At 38.9% G+C, this 18,771-nt stretch overlaps 1 protein-coding gene across 1 annotated transcript in view; it reads left to right on the forward strand.

Moving 5' to 3' along the window:
• The window catches only part of LOC101160243 (transmembrane protein 132C), a 239,825-nt gene that overhangs the window by 133,791 nt on the left and 87,263 nt on the right, over positions 1–18,771 (forward strand). Inside the window, exon 4 of the mRNA XM_020705714.2 lies at positions 6,265–6,405. Coding sequence (XP_020561373.2) covers positions 6,265–6,405 — 141 coding nt within the window. The remainder of the gene's footprint in view (positions 1–6,264; positions 6,406–18,771) is intronic.

Consider the following 18,771-nt stretch of genomic DNA (forward strand, 5'->3'; position numbering starts at 1 on the left):
TGAAATCCTCTCCACCTTTATCCAACTTTGTCATGGTAGGGAGAACATGTCAATGTAAGGGGGGGGGGGTCATCTAAGATGGCACAAGGGTTAAACACAAGTGGAGGCAGGTCAGTTCATCAAGTGACCACTAGGTGACTCGCAAACTAATGATTCGCCTTCCACTTCCTTGGAATGGACTAGATTTACAATAGAAATAAAGATGGTTCCAATCCAGTTTTTTTCTTAGTAGCTAGATTTTACAAAGCTATATACACACCAGGGATGTTACGTGTATTCAAGAACGTCCTAAATGCGTTAATTATCCATTTTCAAGGCACTTCCCTCAATTAAAAGGGACGCCATCCAGACGTCATTACTAAATCCCAAGTCCCTGACTGGTCAGAGTACAACATGGCTTCATTTTCAACATACATTCAATGGCCCTGCATTTACCTAGAGCCCGAAAAGGTTTGTAGAAACTTGTGTAGCTACTCGTGAATGCATGAGTTTTGAACCCAGATGCCCAAAATATGCATTCAGACGCATTTGCACTTCAGGGCCACCGTAGCTATGTAAATAATTTTGTAACAGTGGAGTAGTACTTCACCTGTATCCTCACAGGTGTCAAATTCCAGGTCTTGAGGGTCAGTGCCCCTTTTATTGGCAGTTTCCGCTTGAGCATTCGTTGCTGAGGACAATATTTGGTGATTGCCAAATCCCTAGCTCTACATCACACTCCAAATATTTAATCATTGATTAGCTCTTTTCTCACATATTTCCTCTTTTTTTTTAAAGAAAAGAATACCTATATGACATTTTTGCCAACCAAAAGCATGACTATATCTAAAAAAAAAACAACTGCTTTATTTTTGCCCTCAACCAACTAGAGAACCATGTTTGGCCAGAAGTATGTATTAAAATTTTCTCTTTTGATGAATCCAACAAATTTTTTCTTCAACACTGTGTTTATGCTTTGAAAACCCAGAATTTTACCAGATAGTTTATGTTTTGAATAGAGATTACTGACCAAAGATTATTTGGAGTTTAGAATTATGTCAGGCATCTATACTTTTTAGAGGCTTCATGATTGTAGAGTTCAGTTTAGTTCTAAGAGAGACACGTCAATCTTCTCAGAAGGGAATCCTAAATGTCCAGTCCCTTCCCCTTTTGGTTAAAAGCCACTGGCGGCTGTTTCAACTGTATATTGTGCAAACAATGTGCAGTGTTGTATTTTTTGTTTTGCAGCTTATGCACAGTTTGTCTTTGCAGCATCAGCTTTAGAGGTTCAGAGCACTCCCCAGAGCTGCTCGATCAAGGGTTTCTTGTGATTTAGAGCACTGTGCATATACAGCGTACAGAAGGTAAGAGAGAAGGGATCATAAACCCTCAAACAACATGGCCAGTTTTCAAACCATTAGCTGTAGCTTTTTGCAGCTTTAAATTCTTTGTCAGAACAAAAACGACGGACACGTTGAAACCAGAAAAAGACAAGAAGAGGGATAAGATCAAAGACAGCCAGCAGCTGTGAAAAGCTGGGAATCAGTGGCATATACAAAACTGAGGTGATAAACGGGAGAAATTATTTGTCCAGTAGTTAAATGCTTGGTCTGCTGACCTTTACACCACCTTGTGGAAATGTAGACCCACAATGCAGTTTTTTTATTACTTTAGCTTTACATCTTCGTAACCTGGTTGACCCCGCATCCTTCCTCACTTCCTTTATCTATCTGTCTTTTATTCTCTTGTTTCTGTATATAAATCAGCCTCGACATCATTAGCTGCTACTCAAACAAACCTGCTGTCTATGGTGTCACTACTGCTGCTGCCATTTACTCATACGAGAACCACATGAGGGTGTGACCTTGTGTTTGAACTAACGGTACACTGTTGAACGGTACATCAGAGGATCGTGTGCAGTTGTGTTAAAACTTTAAACTTCATTTCCTCTATAAATATTTTTGTCCTCAACAGATGTGTATTTCCTTTTTTCCCTGACCTTTTTAAAAAGGTAATAAAGTGACCTTAAAGAGTGCAGAAAGGACTGAATTTGGTTTAATTGGGTGAAACGTGTTGTCCTGTCCCTGAAAAAGCTGTTTGTTCCTGGGTCCTTCGTGAAAAGTGTCAGCTATTAATATTCATACATTATAAAATGTTGCATTTTGATGGAGTTTTGAGGGAGCGACGAGGTATTTTAAGGGGGATTTTGAATGTGGTTTGCTTAAAATTAGCATTTGACAGGTAAACAAATATATTGAAGATGTTGAGGTTCTCCTTAGGAGTGACCAGGTTAGACAGGATAAGGAACGAGTACATCAGAGGGACGGCTCATGTTGCCTGTGTTAGCGACAAAGTCAGAGAAGCCAGACTGAGATGGTTTGGACATGTTCAGAGGAGGGATAGTGGATATATTGGTAGAAGGATGTTGGAGATGGAGCTGCCTGGCAGGAGGGCAAGAGGACGGCCAAAGAGGAGATACATGGATGTCTTAACAGAGGACATGAAGTTGGCTAATGTTAGGGTAGAAGATGTCCATGTTAGAGTGAGGTGGAAAAGGATGATTCGCTGTGGCGACCCCTGATGGGAAAAGCCGAAAAAGAAAGAAAGAAGGTAAACAAATATGTTGGAACATATAAAAAGAAATTAATTTACTTCATTCTATATGTTGTGTAAATGCAGTCATGTAATCAGCAAAGTTTTGGATTGGATGGGAAGCAGAACGGGTCTAAGGCTCCAGGCTGCTCTTCTTCAAAACTGCATCCTGCTAAGAAATCCTCCCTTATCTGGTGCTGATTACCTGGATCAAGTGTGTTTAGGCAGGAAGGAGCTTCAATTGCAAGTTAGTTGTAAAACATGTAGACATGTTGGCCTTCAAGGCCTGGAGTTTGACACCTAGAAAGATATAACTGTTGCAAATATCTCAAAGCTACAATGTTGAAATTTTGTTTGGATTTTCTAAAATGTCATTTTCTATTAGCTTTTTGTGTTGAATGATTTGATGATGTTATTTGCACTTCATGGCCAACGCACATAAGAACACATTCAAAACTCAGATTTTTACTTTTATGGGATAATTATTATTAATATACAGGAACATAAGGTATTTAGATTTAAAAATACATTGGATCTGAATCATTCCTTTCAGGATGATAAGGAAGTTTCTCCCTTTAGCAAAAACTCATTGAAGTAAAACAAGTTCAACAAGTAAAGTCCTTTGGTTTCCTCCACACTTCCTCTTAATTTTCCTTTTTGGAACACGGATGTTTAGGTATATCCATAAAGAATATTTTACTCTGGAAAAAGCTAAATTGACTGCACTGAGATACAAACTGCTCATTGAGTCAACAAATATAAATAACATTTGGACTGACGAGCATTAATGTTTCATAAATGTTTGGGGAACACTTCAGGTTTTGCTTTCACTCCTAAATGAAAAGATTTCAAAACTCTGGGATTGTTGGATGTAGTGAAGGAGGACATGAGGGTGGTTGGTGTGAACGAGGAGGATGGGATTGATGAAGGCAGACGATTTGCTTTGGTGACCCCTAAAGGGAGAATGTAGTGAGATCTGGCCATCTCTGAGCAGGAATATGTTACAGATCATTTTTATTTTACAGAGCAGTATTACACAAAAAATAAGAGAGGATAAATTGAGCAAAAAACTAAGAGGGAGGCAGAAATGTCAAGGAGGAGTTAACTTGTCTTCCTGAATTACCTAAAAACAGAAGGAGGAAGAACAATTTGCAGACACTTGTCAGACTCTGTTACTGTACAGAGATCTGACAGAAGCAGCTTTGGGATGCAGCCCTGTCCATCATCTTTCCTGTCGAGAAGCAAAAACTCACTGGCACACACATTCACGCTCACACACATGCAGCAAAGACCTGACAGATGCACCATGGGACGGCGGTGTTACTGGGTTTTTGTGGACAAAGTGACAGGCGGCTTTTCTCTTATGGTTGAACATGTTAAATATGCCATCACATCATCTCTGAATATCAGAGGCCAAGTCAGTAACTCCTCTTTAAACCTGACCGGAAAATGTTACTCCACTAAAACGTGTTATTGCACATGAAATAGGAAAACAGTGAGGTGGTGAAGATGTGAAGTAACTAACCTTGGTTAGTTGTAAATTTGAATCTAAGCCGTTAATTTTTATAATAAAAAATAGCACCATAAAAAGCTTTAAATGCTGCGATAATCTAAAAAATGCACTTTAAATCCTAAATTAGTTGAGGATCCTGAACAAGCTGCCCTTTCACAATATTCATTGACATTTTATGTGATATCCCATAACTGCCTGAGTCCTACAGTAAAGTGGCATGAAGAAGCACAAACAACATAAAAATTATGTTAATTTATTTGGAATAAAAACTTCAATGCCCATTAATACGCTAAGAAACTCCACTTTTAAGCATTTCTTTTGCCCAAAATGCATGTTTCCAAACTGAGGGAGGGGCGCTTCTTCTGCTAAATAGAACAAAACTGATCAGGGCTGATTTCACAGGAGAAGGAGAAAACAAACATAAAACACCTGGAGAATAAAGCAGTGTGGAGAGAGAAAGGGAAGAAAGAAGTTGGGGGGAAAACAGAATAAGATGGAAACAGATGGCTAAGACTCTAACCCCAAAACAAAAGCGAGATAAGAGAAGTGAAGATGGGATGGAAAAAAGAAAAAAAGTTTGGAAAAAGAAAGAGGGTAAATAATTTAGAAAAATCAAGTTAAGTAGATAATGACCAGTGATATAAAAAAGACAACTATGAAAAATGTCTCAATAAGAGGAAGAGGTGAAGAATATTTTAAGTTACAAAAAAAGAACCCGAAAACAAAAGTTTAAAAAGGTTTTTTTATTGATTAGTTCTTTTTTATTTTGACTGCAGTGGTGCTGTAGTTAGCGCTCTCACCTCACAGCGAGAAGGTCCTGGTTCAAATCCCGACTGCCTTTTCAGTGTGGAGTTTGAAGATTCTCCTGGAGGAGTTGAGGGTCTGCTCCAAGCCCTCCAGCTTCCTCCCACAGTCCAAAGACAGGATTCATTGGTAAATGACAGTGACTTTATATCCTGGCGTTCCAAACAGGAATTAGCCACGGGCAAAGGAAGCCAAAATCCTATGGACTTCTGTGAAATAAATAGCTGTTACTCAGTCATTCTATTAGTTTTTATTTTTTATTATTATGTTCTTGCTAATCCTATCGTTTTTCATGATATTTTTCTTTTACTGTAAGTCATTCTATAAAAAAAAATGGCATATCAGATATGTCTACGTTTGAAACATTTGATTGACAGATCAAGAAGGGGCTTGGCCTTCCAACAAGCTCACTTCTGATTGACAAGAGTGGTTGCCAAAAAAACAAGGATAATTTAGATTGATTTGGACCAATTACTGTTTACTGTCGCAGTCTGACTCCAACATGGTGGTGTCTGTATCATAAAGAAATGGTGACAGAATTCATTTCGTTTGGTTGGAGCTGGACGTAAACCACTCACTCAGTCCAGTCAGTAACTCACTCAAACTCACTCAGTCCAATTCTCATATACAGTCAATGGTTAATTGGTGTCTCTAAATTACCCCCTAGGTGTGCTTATGAGTGTGTTGCCCTGTAACCGACTGGCGACCTTTTCAGGGTATATGCCCCGCCTTCACCCAGCAGTAGCTCGGTTTGCTCCAGTATCTCTGTGTGTTCTGATGGATGGATGGATGGATGGATGGATGGATGGATGGAAGATCCCAAAGAATGGGTTTTGTTTTTGGTATAATTTTGAGCAAATAAAGAAATTGAAGTTGGGAGAGTAGACAACAGAGAGAGGGGAGGGTGAACTCCCCTGAGACCACGACTGCAGCTCTCGGTGCTCATTTCATCCACAATAATATCTAGTTCAGCATATTTCACACTGCACACAGATAGTATTTTTGTAAAAAAAAATATTAACTTTCATAAGAGCTTCTGCTGTCACTCCGTTGTCTTCGTCCTGTCAATCCTGCATTTTTTTTTTTCCCCACCGCAGCACGCCGTGGGAGGAAAAAGTGAGCCGTGTGAATCGAGTTTAAAAGACATTTTATACCGAGACAGTATGGCACACATCACAGATCAAAGAAACCAGCCAGGAAATTTAGGGCAGGGACATTCCAAACAAAGCAGATTGAAATTTCAGCAAATCATCCCTTAACTGTCAGTGTAATAACCCAACTGTTTTGTTTATAATGTGCTTTTGTAAACTTCCGATTAACCTCACTCTGTCTTTCCTCTCCCCGTCTTTGTCTGGTTGCTTTATTCTTCTCTGTAGGGTGTGGTTCCAGTCAGGCATCAACTTCCTGGCTGTGAAACCCAGCAACCTCGTCGCGTGGGAGATCAAACAGGAAATGGCAGCGGGAAGCAGTTCGTTGGCAGTTATGTGTCAGAGAAAGGCCTCCTCCACAGCAGAGAGGTAGAACTGAAGCTCTTATATCTACTCCTTTTTTTTTTAACAGCATCTTGTCATCCAGCCACGGCGTGCTCTTTCTTCGTACAAAGCATTTGTGGGTGCATGAGAAGTCTGAAAAGATCTTTGAATCATCAGCTTCAAGGCCATGAGAATAATAGTGCCCTACATTTGTTAATAGGAAATATGGCCTGTTTTCTTTTTCTGTGAAGTAAAAACCTGTCAAGTAATTAAAAAAATAGGCGGTTGATTATGCTGTGCAGGTAATGCTCCATGATTCTTTCGGACGACGAGGAATCATTTACATAACAGCAGCAGCAGCAGCAGGTGGATGGGATTGGACTTTTTGAAGGCTCAAAGAGAAACCACTGCTTGCTCTTCTAGACTGATTCTGTTCTTTACTGTTTGGTGGAGCGTAAAGGCCCACATAATCAGAATAACACAAGGGTTTTATTGCCTCATGGCAAAGCAAAACACATTTTTGTTGAACCCTATTAAACTTTTTTCATTTCATATACAAGTAAGGGATATTTTTCTATTTATCTGATCACATATGGCCTTTGAAATGTTAATTTTTCTACACATGAAACTGCAAAGGAATGTTAGTGGCCACCATGAAAGCAAAAAACAAACAAACCCAGATGAGAATAAAATTGTAAAATTATGTTAAAAAAGTCAACATTTCAGGAAAGTAGTAGTAATAATAATGGATTGGATTTATCTGTGCTTTACCAGACTTACAACGTGTGTCCATTATTCATTCACTCCTCACTCACACTTGGTGATGGGAACTTACCGATGAAGCCACAGCTGCCCTGGGGCAGACTGATGGAGGCGTAGCTGCCGGTGTGCGCCTATGGCCCCTCTGACCATCATCGGGACATTCATTCCCATTCATACGCCGGTGGGGTAATGCTGAAGGCGAGGAGGGTGTAGTGTCTTGCTCAGGGACACAGCAACGGTTGGGTGGGGGAAGCTGTAATCGAGTCGCCGACTCTTCGATCGTTGGACGACCTGCTCAACGGCCTGAGCCACTGTTGTACAGATATGAGACAAAAGTTGTAGAATTGAACAAATAAAAATTTAATTTGTAAATTTATGCATCAAGAAGTCATAATTTTACAAAGAAAGCATGCTTTTTCAAAAATAAAATGTTTCATTTACCTTTTAAAATGCTATAGTAAGGACAATGGAACATTAACCATTTTAATTTGTTGCAGACAGTTCAGAGAAATGAGATGGACATCACGCTGCTCACGCTGCTCCCTAAATCTGCTTTACTTTTTTTGGCAAATGTACAACATTATTTTCTCGAAATAACAACTTTTCTTTCAATAATGCATGACTTTTTCCATGCATGACGCAGCTTTCAAGTTAAAAGCAATCGTTAAAAGCAGTGTGAAAAAATCCACAATCTCTAACGGGTTTGGAAAAGCCAGTCTGCCGCGTGACGGAGAGGACAGCGCAAGCTCAGGAGTGAATTTACCTCAGGATGAGAGTGACGAACTAACAGCGACAGCGAAGGAGACATTGACAGAGAGTGGCGAAGAATATCTGACGCTATTCCAATCCGACACTGAGTAGGAAGACTTCCATGGTTTCAGTGCACAGGAGGCGTGTGCCGCGCAGAGGCGCCTATAAGTTGCTATAAGCTGCTCTCAGTGACTTTTACCGGTATGGTTTTTTTAACCAGCCCTGTTAGTGCTGTTACTACCATATTGCTGTCTTGTTACTGCCGCGTCACAGGCACTATTTGGAAGAGAGATGTGATGGTAGCTTGAGTATGTGCGTGTGTAGGAGGAAGGAGCCCGAGCAGCAAGAGTGAGCGCTTGCGCTGCACGGGCTCTCCCCTCTTTCTTACACACACAGCGCCGCGGTTTCAGCAAATACACATCCTCATTCTACATCACGTTTCCATGTGGTCACATGCGGCTTATAGACAGGTGCGGCTTATGTATATACAAAATGTTTTATCCTTTAAAATGTAATGGGTGCGGCTTGTAATCAGGTGCGCTCTATAGTCCATAAATCATGGTAGACTGTGATTATGTACATATTTTAAGAAGGGTTCAAACTGTGCAGATGTATCTTGAAAAATGGCAAATGGCGTATACTTATGCACTGGAAAAACTGGAAAGATAAAATCACCTTCCTTTCTATAAAATTCAAATGTCCTTAAAAGCTGTTGAGTAAAACAAAAAAAAGTTTCCTCCCTCTCACTGTTACTTTTCCCCTTTCTCTACTTTTGGAAGCACTGTAGAGGAATGACTTCCTGCTTCATGAAGCGATTATTGCTTGGCCACCGCTCAATTAGTACCACTTAGCTAGCTGTTAGCCGTGTCCATCCTTGACTGATTGGCTCATAAAACCGAAGATGAGACGGCTTTCTGCTTTCAAATTAAGCTCCTGAGGCAGTTAAAGTTTGAATGTTTTTCTCTTTTTGTTTTTATTTTAACTTTGATCTGGCTGCCTTTGGTAAATTATAGCATGAGGCGATTTTGGTGTAAATAGAACCCTGTAGTAAAGTGAAAAATGGACACTGGATAAAAACGTAATACCATTAAGATGGTTGAAGATCTGCCAATACAAAGTTGATTTTTTATTTATTTTTTTTGCCAAATAAAGGCTTGCTGGTTTTAAAAAAGAACTCCAAACAAATTAGGCTTTTTTGTTGTTGTTGCCAGTAGCTGTTCTCAGACGTGTCACCTTTTTGAAAATGGAGGTCAAAAAATTGAAATGCTAACTAGCTTTTGATCTGCAACGGGGTAATTGTGTTGTGATAATCCAAAGAATGAAAAGCTTTTGAATTTTTTCACTAAATGAGCACTTTAATGCCAGTCTGCAGGATTGCTCCTCAAAACGGGGCAAAGACCTGTCAGCTTTTGTGCTCCACTTCAGCTTCCTGCGTCAGACTCTCATATTAACCTTTAAAGATCAGCCTAAAACTTTGGTTTTTGCTGAAGCGATCAGTTCAGTGTGCTGCCTTTTTGCCTCACACTCACCATGTAGTTCTGTGTCTCAATCACTCAGCTTGCTTTGTTTTTGATGGCAGATGTTCTCATTTGACCCTTTCTTGAACGGTCGGAACCCCAGTGGGAATACGTTATATCAGATCAGGTTTTTGATTTGGAAAAATACACATTATTGCAGAAATGTGATTTAAATAGGAAACTATTTGATACATTCAAAGAGTTTTTAGGACTTTCAAGATATTTTACTGGGTTTAAAGTTGTTATAACTTCTCCAAGCTTTTCTCAAAATCATTTTGCACCAAACTCTTTACAGTAAAAAAGGTGATATATGACTCAAAAAATAAAAAATGTTCAGGAGACATCTAAATTCATTTTATTCAACAGAATTACTTTATAACATGAAGAAGCCATATGAAGCCTCTCAGACATTTTTTTTTTTTTTATCATTAAACATGGTTGTTTTAAAGTCTATAACAACAAGTTTAGCAAATGTAAAATCTCCATTTTATTTACATTTTATGCTGTAATTTTAATCATTATTCTGATGGTCATAATAAGCACTGTAATTTTTGTATAAATTATAACAATATTAATCTAAAGTTCAATAAATGTTGAATTCAATGTCTTTATTTTGGAAGCAAAAATGTAGATTTATGTTTTAGGAGCTAGTTTTAGGTTTTATGGGAATTTATTTAGATGGATCAGTGTGTACTAAGATGGTATTCTTATTTTGATTATATTTTGTTCTAAAATGACTATTTTTTTGTCACTATAATCAAAATAAACTACACCCCCACCAAAATGTTAACCATTTGTGTAGAACTTGCAAAAAAAAAAAATATTCTGCTGCTTAACATTAAAATTTGAAGTAATGCTATAATAGAAATGGTTGACTTTTTTTATAAGCTTATTTTGATATTTGAGATTTGTTGTCAAAAAAAAGGTTGAAATAAATTGCTGCATGGGCAGATCATTTTATGACATTTTTTTTTTCAGCGTAGAACAAGGGTTCAGATTGTCTGCTGGTCTGACACGATCGGTTTTCCCTACAGAAGAATTACAGTCCCAGCAAACAACATGCAGGAGCTCAGACTTTTATCAGTGATCATGTGGGTGGAAAGCCTAATGAGGAGAGCTGATCTGCACTCATCTGTAATGAGATATTTCTGTTTGGAGCACAAACTAGGATGTGGAAAAATACAACATTTCTAAATTGATGTTATGAAATAATTTATGTTACCTTTTGTTGTTCTGTAATTAAATAGGATCTTCACATTATGCATTGTTTAGCATGCCTGTAAACCAGGAAATGCATGGTGAATGAGTGCAATAATTAAGAGGCTGTTGTTGATGGAGATGAATAGAATGGGAATCGCATGATAACTTGTTTTCGGTGCCTCAAGCGGTAGTTTTTAATTGATGAATTCCCATTTCAAAGCTAATATTGGTGAATTTCTCAGTATTCTCTCATTATCAGATCATCTAAATGTAATTACACCAAACTGCCATATTAGTTAAACTCTGCTTAGTGTCAGTGCAACTAAAATTAAGACTTTTAGGCTAACTTTTTTTTCCCCTTTTGTAAAAATCTAAAGCATTCTTTAAAAAAAAAGTGTATCCCTTATTTCTATTTGTTCCTTTCACCTCATTAAATACCACTTTTTTTTTTTTTAGTATTGTCTTGATGTTTTGAGATGTTACTGAAGCTGTTAGACATTATTGAATCCTCCCAGCAGCATAGTCTAGTAAAAAAAAAGGATCTATTTTCTTTTTCCTCATTCTGTTTATAGTCTTTTTGTTCGTATTAAAAAACGGCCCTGAGGATAGCCTTAATTTTGAAATGACGGTTTAAATGAGGAAAATGTGTCACGGTTTATGATGATGCCACTAAAATGGGAGCAGTGCTCTATTTCATGATGAGGATTAAATAAATAGATTAACACTGTTAATGGTCTTCATTCAATACCAGAACTGGGTTAATGCACTGTCCACATTCCAAACAGGGACACGCTATTTATTTTTTTGACTGTATGTTTGCACTTGTGTGCAGGGAGCTCGCTGCTTGCTGTGGCGGCTTTGGGCAAAAGAAACCACTTGGAAGTTCTACATTATAATTTAATGAATTGAATCTGCAAAAACGAAGTCGTCTCATAGTCTAGAAGGTAGAAACCATTAAGAACTTTAAATGGGCAAATTGCTTTGCCACCATAGCTCAAAAAACAACCTTTAATTTGAAATAAATACCTAAAATGATCCAAGTAAAACGACCTAAGAAGGTAAAAAGGAGTTTTAAATTAGATATGAGGAGAAACTTAAGCAAATCTCACCTATTAATGTAATCTTATTAGAAACTGAGCAGCAGAAACGGTCACTAAAACTCTTTATGACATTCGGTGTATCAAACTCTCAACATAAAGGTTCATGCATTCATCTCGTCTGGAGTTTTCCTGGCATATATCAAACCTACAAAGACTCAAATTTATGAAACTTGATTTTTTTTATTTTATTTTGTTAGACATTTTTGTAGGAAAATAAACCATTCTTAATTGTTATTTTAGGTTTTTAAAAGTGATTTAAATGGAAAGAGTGGTAGATCATTGTCATTATATGTGATTTGGATTAAAAATAAATGTAGTTGGAATGAAATTAGAGCTTTTTGACTATGTGTTGTAGAAAGACGAAGAAAAAAAAACATAGTTCTGTTTTTTACAGCGAAAATATTCCTGGCTGACTTGGCTAAGATCTTAATAGCTCTGGTGTATTTGCATAACATATTTAATGAAGTACGGTGCAGACAGTTTAGTTGGGGTGAAGAGAGGCTTTAGTTTTAATGAACACAAACAAACACATAGGAGGGGCCCCTCATACAAACAGATGCATCCTGTTTCACCTCAGATCTTTGTAAGTACTCTAAATAATCACTACTGCCAGTAGTATTTTTTAGACCAGACTTATAGATTTTTCATGGTCACCATGAGCATCAAATGTTCTTGTTATCCATAAAACAACAGCTGCGGTTACACAGACAAACGTAATCGGAATAAACGCCTGATCAGAATAGAAATGCGTCACATAAACACGCATGTTAATTCTCTGCCCCGATCAGTCATTCAGATCAAATTTTCCCTCACCGCAGCTATTAATTATTAGAGAGGAAAACATTCCTCTACAAAGATTCGCGTTTCCTTTCAATCTTCAGACAAATCAGAGGTATGTCTGAATAAACCCCTTTTGTAACTGAGGCCAAACATGATTAATTTTAATCATATTTGAAAATGTTTTGTGTTGGACCGGATGGAAAAGGGAAGGAGGGAGGAAGAGAGAGGGACGTCAGAGAGGGGGGGTGGGGGGGGGGTGGGAGGGTGATTCTAGAAGGGAGGATAAAATCATGACGCAGCATAAAGCAACAAGTTGCTGGATGTTTCTAATCATAATGGTCAGGTTCAGATGTAATACAAATCTAGAAGGGCGGAGCCTGTACACACACACACTCAAATGTTATATGCATACCTGTTGGATCTAAAAATGTCCACAGGTCAACATGTTGACTTTTTAGCATGGTTGTCCACTCTGTTGTTCTCAGCTGTCACCCTTCCGGTGTCTTCTGCTCCTCCATATATAATGTTCTGGCTCCACCAATGGTTTCACCAACTTCACGTCCTGCTGTCTGCCCGAGTCTTTGAATCTCAGGCAGGTTTTGTAAAAGATGGTAAAGTTTGTTGACTTGAGGCCAAGGACGCTGCGTCACGACTTGGCACGTTGGAGAATGGAAGCAAAAGGAGGGTTTGTTGTTTCGTCTGCCAACAGGTGAGCCAGCGCTGTGCGAAAGTTTAAGTACTTTAAAGATTCAAACTAAAACGTAGCCTGGCCTTGTTTGTCTAGACTAGAATAGTATGTCTATGCGAGTAAACATGTTTCCAGATTTAAAATCCTTTGTCAAAACTTTCTAAAGAGACCAGCTCAGTTTTAGTCGTCTAAGTGGGTCAGGCGTTGAAGCAGCCCTTCTTTAAACTGTGGATGCCACGAATAGAGATGAGGAGGGCATGAAAAAAAAAGAATACCCAGCTTTTTTGGCAACATTTAAAATGATAACCAAGTGGAACTGTCATTTCAAGCAATATATTATTTTATTTTCTTAAGTGCAGATACTGTGTGTCTCTTCAAACTGATAGTAATCTCCATCTATCCTGGTGACTATCATTAGTCACTGCTTTTAACTTTAGGCCGAGAATTGAAACCGACAACCTTTTTACAGCATTAAGGATTTTCCTTTTGCTTTTTCCAATTTTAACTTCCTATAGCAGCAAACTTTGATGTCCTGTTTACAGCTTATCTACCACTGAGAATAAATCCCTCCCTGCTAAATAAAAATCAACCAGCAGCAAACACAATCACAAACACACACATGTGGACTGTGGAGTTCCTCTTATAGAAGAGCAAAGGAAATGACCACCCCAGTGGAAACAGCGTTTGTTGTATTTTTTCTCTTCTCCTTTTCGTCCTGCTTTCCTGATTGTAGGGTACAAAATTCGTGGCAAAAATGTGAACATAGATTTTTTTCCAGAGTACTTTTCGATTGCTTTACAGAGCCTTGAAAAATTGATGACGGTAACAACCCCTCCCTCCGTCTATAAAACATTTTTCCTTTCATCTGTCATTTCATTTTTCTCTCGTTCTCTGTAGATTGATTGCTTAGTGCAGCTTTGCTTTGGATGGTATTCTATATTTTTAAGTTCTGTGCACTCATTTCCTGTTTCGCAAATTCTGCCGGAAATTTGCTTCTTTGTGCTTCTGCCTACAGAGTCTGAACTACTTGGTTTCAGAAAAAAAATAAGTCATCCTCCTTTTTCTTGGTGTCACTTAGTTAAGGTTCAAGGTAAGCATTGTGTGAGTAATTGTTTATTGCAGCTGTTAAACAACAGGACTTAACATTTTAGAGTTAATGGAGAAAACACGCAAACAAAAGTAAACTAGGGATTTGCAAAACTGTTAAAACATTATATGAGTAGGAAACTGATTTTAAAACATTTAAACTAGAGCAAAAAGCAATGCAAAAAGAGCTTTAAAATACACTCGGTAGAATATAAATTAAAGGGAGAGAAGAATCCCAAACAGTAACCCAAACAAAATGACTTTAAACAAAAAACGACTCATAATGTCACTAAAACACAGAAACAGTCAAAGTTGAGGTACAAAAAAGAAAAGTGAAGGGGTGTGTGTCGTTTTCTACCTATATGCTGCAGATTTAAAGTAGAATAACCAGATGCAAATATTATTTTTCCTTCAGCATCAAACAAGTTGTAATGACCCTGCTCAGTGCATTGTGGGAAGTAATCTTTTGCTCTGTGCTGTTATGGTATGCACTGCACATCAGTGGGTTGTTACAAGGTTGACATGACACCGTCATTACAATGTTGGTGTGCTTGCTAATTAAAAAAGGGAAATGAAAGGCTTTGCACTGAAAAAATTGAGCTCTGTCATTTTATTCCGTCTTTATTTTGGCTGCTTAGTCAACTTCTCATCATCAGAACACAGTAAATTCATAAAAAAAGACTTCGTAAAATGTTAATATTTAGTTTTTACTTCAGCAAATGGGTGACGAAAGTAGTAGGTTTGTGTCCAAACTGCATTCAAATTTCAATAAAGTGATGTATGCAATCATACACACAATCTTTCTGAATGTTTTTATAGGCCAGGTTTTAAATAACCCTCAATCCTATTGGGGCTTTTCCTTTTGCTCCACAACACTTTCCGCTCTTGTTCCCGTCATTTTTTTTAAAGAACATTCGTGGTATCCTCACCCTTACTGCCACTGTCAAACTCCCTGGAGAGCCAATGTGGCAGAATGTGTGGCTAATTAAGGCGACCTATGAGGACGCTGCATGTTCCAATCCTTGTCCTTAGAGATGTTCGGTGTCACAGAGGGAGTGCCAACACAAACTCCATACGTCTTTCGCAGGTGACTGTATTTGTGTGTTGATGTTTTTCTCCTTTTTATTCCCTGACTTCCATTCCTTGACTTTTGGTGTCCTCCTCATCTGCACCTACAACTTGTCCTCTATCCATTCTTGCCCTGAGCCAGCCCTGTAATCTTTTCCTCTTCCTTTTTCCAGCCAGTTTGGTTCCGTCGTTCTTGGCTCCTGCTTTATAGCTACGCCTCTCCTTAGGTAAGAGAAACTCCAGGGTCCCACAGCCGCTGTTCTTTTCATCGTCTAAATCAAAAAAACGAGCCCGTGTCCTTGACTTGAGAGCTCTCCAGCTCACAAGAGTGAACAAATGACACAAACAGACTAAGGGGACCGAGTGCCTCCATCTCTAGAGAGAGACGACTTAGAAGTGTCTACTATAGACGCAAAGGAAAGGAGGAGGAGGATAAAACGGAGCTTTCTAAAATGTCTGTTTTTCAGTGGGCAGAGAGGAAAGACGAGGAAGGAAAGGGTGGATAAAAGTTTTGGAAGAAAATTTGTGTTGGTTTGTTTGCATTGTTACAAAATAGAAAGATATATGTATATATAAAAAAGAAATAAATAAATAAAAACAAAAAAACCCACTTTCTATCCACAGCTGTGCATGGTTTGGGTTTGTAACCGTTGAGAAAGAAATGAAAAAAGGCCAAATGGTTCAATTTTTTTTCTTTAAAAGACTATAGCTAATTTAGACTGCCATTATAACACAATTTATATATTTTTTAGGCTAATTCATGTCAAATGTGTTGCAATGGAGTCATAATAAAAAGTATGTGTTTATCCTGAGGGAAACTCAACTTACTTAAAGTTTTAAACAGGAAGAAGCCTGAATATGTGACATGAATTATAAAACAGGGAATCTTTGAAAACTGCACCTACAAATGGTTAAAGAAGGTTGAAAATGAAACCTGGTTTACATTTACATGCTTATCTCGAGTCATTATTCTTTAAGACGGTCTCATTAATTGAAAAAATATATATATACACAGAAACTATAAATGCCAGGGTCCTGGAGAGGAGAGTTTGTCCGATAGTCAAACCTCAGATTCAGGAACAACAGTGCGGTTTCTGTCCTGGTTGTAAAACAGTGGACCAGCTCTACACCCTATCTAGTGTGTTGGAGGGATTGTGGGAGTTTGCTCATCCAGTTTGTGTTTTGTGGATTTGGAGAAGGCGTTCGACAGCGTTCCCCGTGGCATCCTGTGGAGGGTGCTCTGGGAGTATGGGATCCGGGGAGCCTTACTGAGGGCTGTCCGGTCTCTGTATGACCGGAGCAATAGCTTGGTTTGCATAGCCGGCAGTAAGTCAAACCTGTTACCGGTCCACGTTGGACTCCGGCAGGGCTGCCCTTTATCATCGGCTCTCTTCATAGTTTTTATGGACAGAATTTCTAGGTGCAGCCAGGGGCCGGAGGGGGTCTGGTTTGGAGGCCACAGGATTTCCTCTCTGCTCTTTGTAGATGATCTTGTCCTGTTGGCTTCATCGAGCCAGGACCTCCAGCGTGCATTGGGGCTGTTTGTGGCCAAGTGTGAAGCGGCTGGGATGAGGGTCAGAACTGCAAAATCTGAGGCCATGGTCCTTGACCGGAGAAAGGTAGTTTGCCATCTCCCGGTGGGTGGAGTGTCCCTGCCCCAGGTGGAGGAATTTAAATACCTTTGGGTCTTGTTCACGAGTGAGGGAAGACCGGAGCATGAGATCGACAGGTGGATCGAAGCGGCGTCCGTAGTTATGCAGCCGCTGTATCGGTCCGTTGTGGTGAAGAGAGAGCTGAGCCGAAAAGCAAAGCTCTCAATTTACCGGTCGATCTACGTTCCAGTACTCACCTATGGTCATGAGCTATGGTTCATGACCGAAAAAATGAGGTCCCGAATACAAGCGGCTGAAATGAGCTTCCTCCGTAGGGTGGTTGGGCGCTCCCTTAGAGATAGGGTGAGAAGCTCGGGCACCCGCGGAGAGCTCGGAGTAGAACCGCTTCTCCTCCACATCGAAAGGAGCCAGTTGAGGTGGCTCGGGCATCTAGTCCGGATGTCCCCTGGACGCCTCCCTGGAGTGGTGTTCGGGGCATGTCCCACTGGGCGGAGGCCCCGGAGAAGACCCAGGACACACTGGAGAGACTACGTCTCTCGGCTGGCCTGGGAACGCCTCGGAGACCCCAGAGGAGCTGGAGGAAGTGGCTGGGGTGAGGGAAGTCTGGGCATCTCTTCTTAGACTGCTGCCCCCGCGACCCGGTCCCGGATAAGCGGAGGAAGTTGGATGGAAACTGTAAATGTGAAATTTACTGGGAGATTGTTAGAAAGGAAATCAAATTGTGTCAAAATATGATTTTACTTTTTTTCCTGTAAAGGGTCTTTGCAGAGGAATAACAAAAGAAATCATAATATGACATAATATTACAACATAATATAACATGAACTATTTTAACTTGTATATAATTTGTTTCTGTCAACTTTTTTTTTCTTCTAAAAATTACAAACAAACAAATAGACATATTCACACACCTTTGGCTCTTTTAGTCAAAGTTGATATTGTAGTTTATATAAGTTTGCTTCTTCCCACTCCCTTTTCAAGCAATTAATCTAAATTTTTGACAATTATTATATGTAAAGACCAACTTCAATCATATTTTGATCTATTGTCAAAGCGTTCTCAGTGGTCTTTTAAATTTGATTACTCCATTCTTTGCCAAAATAAAAAGAACCTGCGTCGTTTTCTAGGACATAGTTTATGCAGAGCGACAGGGGTTCACTAGAATTTCTTTTCTGAGTTCAGGGCAGAGCAACCCCACCGCCCCTCCCCGATGCTGAAAGCTCATAGGAAGGAGCTTGTGGCCTGCGTCTATGTCACAAATACGCTCTTTTTCAAAGGGTATTTTCTTCGTCTACACCTGATTCACAACAATTTGAACACAGAAATACTTAGAAATGTAAATGGAAAATTAATTTCCCTAAAGTATGTCCTCTAGCATCAGAAAAATGGCAATATATATATATATATTATAATAGAGTGGGTCTTTAATGGAATCAGTGTTCCCTGCGTATACTGAATTTAATAGTGCAAATAAGTCTGTCCATGGTTTGGAGCAATTACGTCATAAAGAGAGCATCATTTAATTTTATTTCTCTATTTTCTAATCAATAATATTTTAAATAATTTTGCACGTGTATCAACACTCAGCCAAATTAGTCTGGCGGAAGGATTGATTGTCAAATGTTTTGCACAGTTTGTGTTTTTTTCTTTTGAAATTGATTTGACATTTCTATCCATATTTTTGCCAGTTTCCTTTGTTTTTATTGGTGAAATTTCTTGGTATAAACCACATCCTTGGCATGAACCAAATCAATTCACTAAAATGCTTCTGCAGGGACATTTGTATGTAGGACTCAAAAAGCAACGACAATATTAAATGGTTTCATAGTTTAGTTTTGAGTCATATT

The sequence above is a fragment of the Oryzias latipes genome, chromosome 9 (assembly GCF_002234675.1).
Source record: "Oryzias latipes chromosome 9, ASM223467v1".
Lineage (NCBI taxonomy): Eukaryota > Metazoa > Chordata > Actinopteri > Beloniformes > Adrianichthyidae > Oryzias > Oryzias latipes.